General features: G+C 61.9%; 1 protein-coding gene across 1 annotated transcript; it reads right to left on the bottom strand.

Moving 5' to 3' along the window:
* Positions 1-2,201: 2,201 nt before the first annotated feature.
* LOC311511982 (T-cell-interacting, activating receptor on myeloid cells protein 1-like) lies at positions 2,202-11,481 on the bottom strand (the record flags this gene model as incomplete). The annotated part of the gene is made up of 10 exons (XM_084612955.1): positions 2,202-2,390; positions 4,275-4,406; positions 4,678-4,715; positions 5,355-5,404; positions 6,793-6,820; positions 7,360-7,470; positions 8,150-8,215; positions 9,040-9,324; positions 10,072-10,362; positions 11,451-11,481. The coding sequence occupies 10 exons, from the start codon at positions 11,479-11,481 to the stop codon at positions 2,202-2,204; spliced, it is 1,221 nt and encodes a 406-aa protein (XP_084469081.1).
* Between the last annotated feature and the right edge of the window lie 421 nt (positions 11,482-11,902).

Raw genomic sequence — 11,902 nt, 5'->3', positions numbered from 1 at the left:
GGGCAGAGCAGGAAATCCAGCCGGGAAAGGGTTAGTTATCGAGGGCCCGGCCCCACAGTGCCCCGGGCTCCCCACAGACACAGGCGGTGCTCTCCCTGTGATGCTGTATGGAATTTGGGGGACACATTAGAATATTATGAATATTGTAAAATTGCAATGAGTTATGATATGCCATGTAAGGTATCTGCAAAAATATTATAATTTGCCAGGTATGATAATCTCGTTCATGTGTTTGTATCACCTTTGTATTGCAAGTTATATGTCTGGTACATCTGTAGTTCCAAACTTGTGCTGGGCATCTGGATGACACCCCCAGATTGCCGGGCATCAGCACTGCCTAGCTTGCTTGACGGCCCATCAAGACTGGATGACCCATCAAGACTGGATGGCTCCAGAGGGACTCTCAAGCCAGCAAACTCACCAACAGTGCTAGGAACCTGATCTATGGACTTTGGAGTCTTTGTATGTACGGGACTGTTTTACCATTCAACATCTCTCTTCCGTTTTTTTCTTTTCTCTTTATAATAAACCTTTAGCTTTAGACATTAAAGGAATAATAGAATCATAGAATTATAGAATATCAGGGTTGGAAGGGACCTCAGGAGGTCATCTAGTCCAACCCCCTGCTCAAAGCAGGACCGATTCCCAATTAAATCATCCCAGCCAGGGCTTTGTCAAGCCTGACCTTAAAAACTTCTAAGGAAGGAGATTCCATCACCTCCCTAGGTAACACATTCCAGTGCTTCACCACCCTCCTAGTGAAAAAGTTTTTCCTAATATCCAACCTAAATCTCCTCCACTGCAACTTGAGACCATTACTCCTCGTTCTGTCATCTGCTACCACTGAGAACAGTCTACAGCCATCCTCTTTGGAACCCCCTTTCAGGTAACTGAAAGCAGCTATCAAATCCCCCCTCATTTTTCTCTTCCGTAGACTAAACATCCCCAGTTCCTCATGTGTTCCAGTCCCCTAATCATTTCTGGACTGGCCAGCAGTCTGGTATTCTGGGTAAGATCCAAACCGACACTGACCTGGTAACGTGGCTGACCCTTTGGGGTCAGAAGAACATTTTGGATAGTGAGCAGAGTCTTTTAAATAACTTGTCACTGTATTGGACCTAGGTTTCGATGGGGCCTTGCCAGGAGAGGACCCCTGAGGGGAGGCTGCGTCCTGCTGCCCTAGGGGGCCGAGCCTCCACTTCCCTGGCCAAGGGGTTGCCCAGGTGGGTGAACTTCCCCGAGCCACCTGGCACCCCTGTAGGACCCCTCTGTCCACCCCACAGGTAACTCTGCCCCAGGTGTGCAGTGAGCCCATCCCCGGGGTATCTCAGCTCCTGCCAAACACAGCCAGGCAGTGCGCGCGGGGGGAGGCTGGGACATCACCCGCTGCACCCCATGTCCCGGAGATGCCCAGGGCCCAGCCAGATGCAGCAGAACATCTATTGGGGGGTGGGTCGGGGTCCCCTGAGACCCCAGTGGGGGGAGGGGAAGCAAGAGTATAGGGAATTCTGGGTAATGCTCACTCCTAGTGCCAGGGCGACGTCATGCGTCCCAAGAAGCAGGGTTATTGCTTCAGGACTCAGGCGTCCAGCTGGGCTCAACCCCACAGCCAGGTCCCCCAGATACTGCCCTACCCCCCAGTATGCCCCCAGCAGCTTCCGGGCAGTGACCTGCAGGGCAGGAGGCATTTGGGGATCTGGGGGTCAGGTTGCCCCTCCCCCTGGTGTGTGGGCCCATGCACCAGGAGTCACTGCCCCTGTCCCACCCAACCAGCCCCGGCTCCCAGGGGCTGCTCCTTGGGCACCACGAACCTATTTCCAGGGCTTGTTTTATGGTGATTCCCCGGCCCCGGTACCTGGCCTGGCTGGCGCTGTTCCAGGCTGGGTCGGGTTGGTTCCCCCTGCGGTCGTCCTGCACCTGCTCAGCCTGGTTTTGAAGGGCTCCTTGCTGCTGTCCAGAGTTCCCGTATCAGGAGTCATGAGCCCTGTGAGCAGGGGCTCCGCCGGGGCTCCCAGGATCATTCTGGGCATGTCAACATCCCCCACAAAAACCTTCTGGTGTGGAAAAAACGTCTCTGCTTGTCCCTGAAGATGTGTGCATTATGCACCTTCTCGGACCACCCCACGCTGGTGTCAGTGAAATGCCCATGGTGATCCACAGGGGCCTGCAGCACCCTGGAGAAGTTCCCTTCCTACTGATGTTCATCTCCCTATCGCAAGATGGTCAGGTCCAGCATCCACACAGCGATCACCGGGCACTTCTCCACGAGAGGCTGCTCCCATCTGGGTGTCCTTGCGCCGCAGGGCTGGGGCGAGCTCCGCACACAGGTCCAGGAAGGAGGCTTCCCGCATCCGAACGCGGCTTGTCATCCCAGACCGGGCGACGGGTAACTGCAGATAGTGGGGACGGGGCGGGGGGGGGGCGCAATGACGGGCTCCCCACCACCACCACAGCCACGGCCAGCTTCCTGGTGACTGCCAAGGCCCCCTCCAGCAACATCCTCGAGACCACGGCACCTGGGTGGTCGCCCACCTCGCCCACACTTAAGACCAGCCCTGTCAGGGTCGTCCTTAGGGAAAATGGTGCCCTAGGTGAACTTGTATTTTGGCACCTTGGCCCCTGCTGCCTCCCCCAGCCCCCGCCCCATATCGCCCCAGCTCCCGCTGCCTCCCCCCTCTTGCCCCGACCCCCTGAGCTCCCCCTTATGCGCACCCAGGCAGGCTAGTCCAGACCCGCACTTGAGCAGGTACATACATTTCCCTGCTGGTTTAATACTTAGTTCACCAGACCTGTGTCACCCGTGAAGAGGAGTTATTCTCACGGGGACCATGCGGCTGCCGGGCGAGGAAGGGATGGGACTCAGCCGGCTTCCCCGCGCCCCCTCCGGCAGAGAGCTGCACTGACAGCCTGGTCTCACTTCCCGGCTCTGGGCCACACCGAGTGGGTCTCAGCGGCAGGACCCGCTGCTGGTGCCTTTCCCACGCACAGGCCAACTCGCACCCTGGCAGAAATCGGGGGGGGGGGGGGGCGGGGCATGTGACCCGTGTACCCCCCCTCCACATCACCTGTCCCAGACCTGCATAACAATGTGATCCCACCACTCAGCGCTCGTTTCCCGAGCCCCAAAGCGACGCTCCGCCGTGTGCAGCCGCCCCGTGATGCCAGAAGGAAGCTGGTGTTGTTTCTTCCAATGCCACCCAGCCTCTCGGGCAGCTCTGATCCCTGTTCAGACTGGGAGCTCGTGACATACTGCCTGACCAGTCGCGCTGCGTTCACAGCAGTGGAGAGCCGGGCAGGATCCATCCTTTCGCACAGGGGTGGCGGGCGCCCCGGGAACAGGGGCCGTTGGAAAATGCCGCGAAACGTAGTCGGAACAGCGTGGGACGCTGGGAGAGAAAATAAGGCACCACGGGACCTTGAGCCGCCCCCACGACGCGCTGCGATCCACCCCGCCTGCCCACAAGTCCTAGCTGCAGAAGGTGCGGAGGAGCACGGTGGGACAGCTACCCACAATGCACTGCTCTCGCTGTGGACGGTGGCACACCAAAGGCGGACGCGCTCTGCCGGCAGAGGAAGCGCAGTGGGAACGTGCAATAGCGATGTCATCGTGGCGCCTTTTGCCGACAACTCTCTGTAGTGTAGACACGGCCCAACGCCAGAGGAGCGAAGTTCTGGAGCAGCCTCCCAAGGGACCTCACTGGCTTCAAGACTGAGCTTGAGACGTTTCTGGAGGGGACGGGATGAGGAGACATCCCACAACGGCAGGGAGCCGATCCGCGACTGCTAGCAGCAAATCTCTCCAGCGGCCGGAGACGGGACACCCGCTGGGGAGGGCTCTGAGTGACGACAGAGGATCCGTTCCCAGGTGTCTGGCTGGAGGGTCTTGCCCACATGCTCAGGGTCTAACCCATCGCTGTATCTGGGGTCAGGAACGAATTTCCCCCCCGGGTCAGACTGGCAGAGACCCTGGGGGGTTCACCTTCGTCTGTGGCCTGGGGCGCGGGGCACTGGCAGGTTTCAACTAGTGTCAGTGGTGGATTCTCTGGAACTCGAAGTCTGTAGCCCTCGATCTGAGGACGTCAGTGACTCAGCCGGAGGCGAGGGGCCTGCTACAGGAGTGGGCGGGGGAGGCTCTGTGGCCTGCGATGTGCAGCAGCTCACACCAGATGATCACGATGGACCCTTCTGGCCTTAAAATCAGTGAGTCTGTTGCCCCCTGGGGGCCGGCGCCCCATGGCTGTGGGGGGCTCTCACTGCAAGGCCCCCTGGCTCACGCTGATCACGGCGTACATGCTGGGCTGGGTGGGCTCAGGGGCAGGAGCCAGGCCCCCCGGCTTGGCATGCAGCGCCTGGCAGTCCAGCTCGGCGTAGGTGAGACCATCGGTGCCAGGGTCGGGCTCCTGGGGCTGGGAGGGGAGAGAGTCACTGGGGTGTGCGTGTGTGCACCAACCCCCCCCCCACACACACACAGTCACACAGAGCAGGGCTTGTCCCCTCCCACAGGGGGTGACAGGGACACACACACACACACACACTTGCAATCCCAGCTGCGATCCCATGAGCCCCTCCCAGCAACCCAACCCCCACCCCAAAATACTGAGTGTGCCAGACAAGGTGAGTGGGGCCCATGTGGGTCAGGTTGAGGATCAGGGCCTGTGGGCAGACAGGGACACTTACCAGGGTCTGCGGCTCTTTCCCTTCGTTGATGAAGCAGTCTGCAGAACAGAGACACCCGCTGAGCTGCACCCCCAGCTGCCCCAGAGCAGGACCCCACACCCAGCTCCGACCCCCTATGTCCAGCCAGGGGGCTCAGAGACCGGCACAGCCACCCCTCCCCCACCCCACAGCATGGGCCATGGTCATTAGCCCCGTGTTACAGAGAGGAAAACTGAGGCACAGAGATGGCAGCAGAGTCTAGGGGGTTATGGCAGGAAGGGGGCTGGGAGTCAGGACTCCTGGGTTCTCTCCCTGGCTCTGGGAGGGGAGTAGGGTCTAGTGGTTAGAGCAGGGGGCTGGATGCCAGGAATGGATGGGGATTCCCCACAGGTCACTGGCTGGGAAGGTCTAATGGAGAAGTGAAGGGGGAACCACAAAGCCCCAGGCCTAGGGAGGAGAATGGGGGGCTCACAGAGGGAGTCCCTGAACTAGAGGGGGAGGGGAGGGTGACCTCCAGGGAGCTGGTGGGGAGAGAGGCAAGAAGCTCAGCTGACACCAGCTACCTCTGGGACCCTCTCCTTAGTCCCACCCAGCAGCAGCTGTAAATCAGGCCCTGTCCCGTATGGGTGGAGCCCCCACAAGCCCCACCCCGCCCCAGAGGCCCTGCACCCTGGTACCCCCTTCGGTGTGTTACTCACAGTTGGGGTCTTGCTGAGCCAAGGCCTCCAACTTCCCCAACGGGATAGTGCTAAAAGAGAGAAAATCCACTTGTAAACGTGATATCCCCCACCTGCGGGGAGATTCCCCAACACACCCAGAGAGCCCCCTCATCCTGCATCACACTGAACCCTATTCCCTAAGGCCCCCCCCCGGCCACAACCACTGGACCCCACTCTCCTGTCAGAGCTGGGGACAGAACCCAGGCAGAGGCAAAATGTGGGTGGGGGCATGCAGGATCACATGACCCCCCCCCAATTGCTCAGCCACATGGTGCAGCCGGACCCCCTCGCTGAGGAGCAGCTGAGCTGGAGAGCTGCGCTGGACAGGGAGAGTGTGACGAAGTTGGGGGGGTTTTCTTTTTTTCCCTTGGTTTTTCCAATGGTTTGCATGCAGAGTAGGTGGGACGCAGTTTCCCTGGGTGTTACTGGTTTCACGAGGTGATGGGAGAGGGAGTTGGTTGGTACAGGGGACCCGCGATGGAACTTGGGACCCCGGCCAATGGCCTGGAGATTGGTGACTGGTGACCGGGAGGCCCAGCTTGGGAGTCACAGCTGGGTCCGGCCAGTGGGAGGACAATGGGCTGGGAAGAGAGGACCCCGGTGACCGGACCAGCCGGTTCCAGCCAGAGGGGCCAGAGGACAGAAGAGGGGAGAGGGGGCCCAGGCAACCCTGTTTACCTGGAGAGAAGACAATGGAGGGGGGGGGGCTTGGGGCCGGTGAGATCAGATGCCCAGCTGGGAAGTAGGGGGGCTTGGGGCTGGAGCGAGGGAGCAGGCAGAGCCCACCTGGATGCAGGGGAGACTGGGATGTGCTGTGCGGAGGGAGGCCAGGCCTGAGGGGTCTGAGAGTTTCCTGTGCTGGGTTCAGATGCTCAATAAACCCTCCTGTGTTACGCTGGCTGAGAGTCGCTCCGGGCTAGAGATCAGGGGGGCGTTATTCCCTCTGGGAGTGGAGGCCCTGGGGGTCCAGAGCGAGTGGACTCCCTGCGGGAGCCCCTGGCAGAGACAGGCGTGCTAAGGTCGGAGAGGTGCGGCTCCAGGAGGTGGAGGGGCCTAACCCCCGAGAGAGAGTGGACCCCCGAGAAGGGATGTCGCACTGAAGGGGTTTCCCCCAGGGACCGCACAGGGACAAGAGTGGGCACCCCCTGGGAGTCCGTGACAGAGAGGCAGAGGCAGGTTTGGAGGAACAGCTGGGAGCAGCACCGGGGGGGGGGTGTCACTGCTTTCTGGGGGTGGAGGGAGCGTGGTGTGACTCCAACTGTTTTGGGGTTGTGCCCCTCCACTCTCAGCAGACCCAGGTCACCTCTGAGGAGTCCTGGTTCCCAACCCCCTCTCCCCTCCGAGAGCCGGGGACAGAACCCAGGAGTCCTGTGACCCAGGCAGGTTGACCGGTAGGGAGAGGACCCGGGGTTCCTACCTGCTGGGTCTCGGTGTGGCTTCTTTTCCTGCAGAGGGACAAAAACCAGAATCCCCCATGAGCCGATTGGGATCCCTCGGTCCCAGCGCCCAGCCACTCACCCCCCACAGGGCAGCAGGGATGTGGGCCCCCTCTGCTTCTGGGGCTGAGCCTGGATCCCTGCTCGGGGCGGGGGCACGGACCAGCAGGGGGCAGCGTAACACCAGAGCATGCGCTAGGGGTGGGCAGATTAACTCGGGGGGGCTTTTCCTGTCCCCAATCCTCCCTCGTTAGTGACTCCTTATAACGAACCTGATCCACAGGCCGATCAGCTCCCCTGGCATCCTAGTTACCTGAGAGGCATGGTGCCAATGGCTCGTTATACGGGACCTCTCGCTCAGCACTGAAATGCAGCCACCTCTGGGGTGGGACAGCTGCGTGTGTACGGGGGTTACGCATGTAACAGTGCCTTCTGCTGCACCCCCCTGCTCCTGGGATTTCCCGGCACCATCCCTCTCCAAACCGTGGCCCCATCCCGCCCTGCTTAGCGGCAGGTTTAACCCTTCCCTCGCTGGGCAGGGCACTTACTGGCTCGGGTTTTTCTTAAGCAGACGAAGGCCACGAGGAGGAGGAGGAGGAGGAGGCCGGTGGCTGCCGCGCTCGCCCCGGCGATGATGAGGGTGGTCAGACCTGGAGCTGCTGGCGATTCCGATCCGTGTGGGAAAGAGCAGCAGGCTGTGAGTGCCAGGAGGGGCTGGTCTGTTCCCACCCCCAGCCCCTCCCACCCCAGGCGGCGCCCAAGGGGCTGGGACTCCGCAGGGCAGAGGGAGCCGAAAATTCTATGGGGAGGATGTCGGGGGCCCCAGGGCATCAAGTGGGGTCAGAGCAAGCAAGATTTGGCGGATTTGTAGTGCTAGGGGGCGCTGGGCTGCAGGGGGTGGAGGGCTCCATAGGGGGCGCTCTCCCCATCAGTCAGGGCTGGCCCCATTGCCCCAGCATGGCGCTAGCGGGCCCTGTCTGATCCAGGCTGGCCGTCATTTCTATGGCAGTTCACCCCCTTCCTCATGGCCACACCGACTCAGGCCAATGGGCCCATCTAGCCCGGTATCCCGCCTCCCATGCTGGCTGCTCCTGGCTGCTTCGTGGGGGGCTCCAGGTCACCGTGCCCCCACGGCTACTGATGGGCCCAGCCTCTGGCTACCCCGTTAGCGGCAGGTTCGTGTCTGAGCAGGAGGCTTCGCTCCCCTCCCAAATCGGTTGGTGGGGGAGGGGGGAGTCACTGCCCCTGAGAACAGACTCCATCCCCACCCCTGGGCAACCAGTGAGGGAAGCTGCCCCATAATCTGTGACTCAGTAGATTCCCCGCCGGCCCCAGTACCTGGCCCCACGCTGCCCGGTTGGGTGGGAGCCGGCGCCGCTCCAGGCAGGGTCAGGTTGATTCCCCCTGCGGGAATAAAACCAGCGTCTGTCGGGGTACGGGGTGGGGCTGAAACACCGACTCAGAGATCGCCCCCCACCCTCCGCGACCAGTGGTGGATCAGCCACTGGGCCTACGGGGCTCGTGCCCAGGGGCCCCAGGAAAGTGGGGGGCCCCAGAGCCCTGGCCCCCGGGCCAACAGGATGGGGGAAGACCAAGCACCTTGACCCTGGTCCCCTGCAGAAGCACAGTGGGGGAGGCAGGGGAAGCCTTAACACCAGGACCTCCGCTGCGGCCCTAGGACGGGAGGAGCTCTGGCTACCTGCCACGGCCTCAGGACTGGGGGAGCCCTCACTCCCCGCTGCGCCACGGGGCCGGGGCATGGGGACAGAGCTTCTCCGGTCTTGGGGCTACTTTTGTACACCTTAATGCGCTCCCATCACACAGAGTCTGTGGCTGCGCCAGGAGCTGGGCCAGATCTCCTGGGTCCCAGCCCAGCAACGTGTCCAACAAGCCACCACTTCTCCTGCAGCCCCTGCCTCATTCAGCCCCGGCTGGGGCCTGGAGAACAGAGGGGATGCCATCACGGGATTAAATAGCGACTCACGGTTCCTACGCACAAGGAGCAGCGTTAAAGTTGCCTCCCTGCCCCGAGTCCCCAGGGGCTGCTGCTCCCCCCTGGCTGGGGAACCCCCCAGTGACTCCGTCCCCGCTCCCCGGCTGGGCGTCCCCACTGCGGGGTCAGGGCTCAGGGCACAGCCTGGCTCTGAGGGTCCCATTGGCACCGAGCCCCCGTGAGGGTCTGGCTGGGGGTGGGGCTGGGAACGGGGACACCGAGCCGGGCCCCTCACCTCTCACCGCCAGCTCCACGGGGTCGCTGGGGGACGACGCGGCGGCTGACCCCGATCTGCTGTGATAGGAGCAGCTGTATCTCCCGCCGTGCTCCCGGCTCACGTTGCTGATGAAAAACACAGCCCCAGACCCACTCGAATCCACAGCTGGGAAATGGCGTCCCTCTTTGTTCAGCACGAACCGCACGCCCTGGCGCTGCCCCCAACACCAGACGGACACGGCTCCCCCCAGGGAGACCCCCCCGCTGGGGCTCAGGGAGATGCTGGGTTTGGGGTAGCTGGGCTCTGCAGGGGGAAGCAGACAGGACGTGAGACGCAGGCCCCGTCACCCAGTCCTGGGACCCGTCCTCACCACGCGGCCTCCGTGGGGGTCAGACCCGGCAGCCCTGGGGACGGGCTCCTGGATGCCTTTCCACAGGGGCCCAGAGTTTCCTCTGAGCCCTGGGCTAACAGCATGAGACACGGAGCAACCCCAGCCCCTGGGGGCCAGAGCTCTGCTCCCTAGCGGGTGACAGGCCAGTCCAGTCTCTAGGGTCCATTCACGCCCTGGCTTCTCTGCTGGGGGGGCTGGGAGCCAGGACTCCTGGGTTCTCTCCCCAGCTCTAGGAGGGGAATGGGGTCTAGTCAGTGAGAGCAGGGCGGATGGGGGCCAGGACTCCTGGGTTCTATGCTCAGTACCACCACTGACTTGTAGGGGACTGTGCAAGTCTCTACTATCCACTGAGGTTTATAACCTTCAGCTCCGCCCATCACCCCGTAACTGATGTGTTACCTGGAAAAAGCCCCCCTGCTCTGCAGCTCCCCCTGGAGGCAGGGATCCCCTCTTCCACTGCCCCAGATCTCCAGTGGCTGCTTCTCCTCCCTGGTTGGGAACCCGCCAGTGACTCCATCCCCGGCTCCCCACGTCCGCTCTGCTGGGCCCAGGGCTCAGGGCAGAGCCTGGCTCTGAGCATCCCATTGGTGCAGAGACCCTGAGGGTCTGGCTGGGTTTGGGGCTGGGAGCCGGGCCGCTGAGCCGGGCCCCTCCCTCACCTCCTACAATGATCTCAACGGGGTCGCTGGGATATGAGCAGCAATTCTGATCCGTCATGGAGCGATAGTCACAGGTGTAGGTCCCTCCATCTTCCCAGCCGACACTGGGGATGGGAAATTCAGCCACGGTCCCATCAGGCACCATCTGCAGCTGCCGGTCAGGGTGTCCAGCTTTACGCAGAAAGAACTCCCAGCCCGGGTATGAACCCTCACAGCGGATGGTGACGCTTCCCCCGAGCGCCACCACCCGGCTGGGGCTCACCCAGACAGTGGGTTTGAGAAATTCACGCCCTGCTTTCAAGAAGAGACAGGAGTCAAACAGGAGAGACACAGCCCCCCACCCCCCACCCCAACTGAGTCCATCCATCATTCAGCCTCTCTAGGAGTCTGTCCCCTACCAGGGATGGCACTGCCTGCCCCTGGGGCCTGGGGGCAGGGGGTTCACCCATACGTAGCTCAGGACCTGGCTGCAAAAGAGATCACCGCCCCACCCCCACCCCCCGGCCCCACCTGAGGCCAGCCAGGGAGCCTGACCAGTGGGACCCCTGCAGCTCTGCCCCCCGCCCTGGGGTTGGAAATAGAGTCTGTGACCAGTGGGAGTCACACAAGACCCACCTTTCCCCAGTCCTTGGGAACGCGGGGGGCTGTGAGTGCAGGGGAGGGAGCTGTTGGGGGTGGATCTGGGGGTGGGGGTGGATCTGGGGGGTTCTTCCCCACGGCTGCACTGACTGTGAACATTTTGGTTACCCTGAGGGGATCTAGAGCCCACAGATGGGCCCTATTAGCGTTTGTATGAGCTGAAATAAATCCACGTGCCGCCCCCCCACCTCTCCACGATCCTCACAGCCTGTGGGGGCAGGACATTGAACCAGGGGACTGTTCCCGTCTGCTTCATCAGACCCCGGAAGCAAGATTTGGCATCTAGTTACTCCAAGGGGTCAGCCCGGGGGGTGTGGGGGGGGGACTTCGGCACAGGAGAAGGGGGCTGGGTCTTAGCTCACAGGGGGAATTTGGGTTGAATCTGGGGGAAGGTTCAGGGCTTAGTTCCTCTTTTCCCCACCCCACCTCCCTCCCCATCCTTGATGTTACTGTCCTCCCTTCAGACTGATACTCACCTCCCCACGCCCCGCTGTGCCCAGTCAGCCAGCAGCCTGGAGAGGAGATGGCTCGTTAGTGACCAGATCCCAGAGCAACTGGATCCTACACCCTGGTCTCAGACCCACCGCCCCCAACCCCCATGGGCACACGCCCTGGTCTCAGATCCCCACCCCCACCATGGGCACGTGCACTGGTCTCAGATCTCCACCCCCCTCATGGGCACATGCCCTGGTTTCAGATCCCCACCATGGGCACATGCCCTGGCTGTCTCCGATACTCACCAAAGAAGAGGACGGTGAGAGCAGACGCCATGACGGGGCAGTGGGGGCCCTCAGCGCTGCCACCAACACCCCGGAGTTGAGCTCCACTGAGCCTGAGGCCCGAGTGCGAGCGGAATGAGGAACTGCGCCGGGGGCTGCAGCCCCAGGAAGCCAGTGATGCGCTCGGCCCCTTTCTTCCCATCAGATGGTTTCTCTGCAATCTCCAGCCCAAATCTACCACAGTCAGAGCAAAGCCGGCTCCCTGCCACGCCCAGCAAACCACATCCCCTCTGTGACGAAGTGGGACTGTTCTTAATGTTTCCTCTGAATAGTGTGGGGGTGCCTCAGTTTCCCCTACGCAGTTCTTAAGTATCTAGGGGGTGGGATAAGGGTGTATGATCATTGCAGAGCCCTAGAGGGCAGGTGTGTGCAGGGGTCTGGACACAGAGAATGGCCAGCACCCTGTTTCCTGG

Source organism: Lepidochelys olivacea (assembly GCF_965140295.1).
Source record: "Lepidochelys olivacea isolate rLepOli2 genome assembly, chromosome: 23".
Classification (NCBI taxonomy): domain Eukaryota; kingdom Metazoa; phylum Chordata; order Testudines; family Cheloniidae; genus Lepidochelys; species Lepidochelys olivacea.
This window is presented reverse-complemented; position numbering and strand designations above follow the sequence as displayed.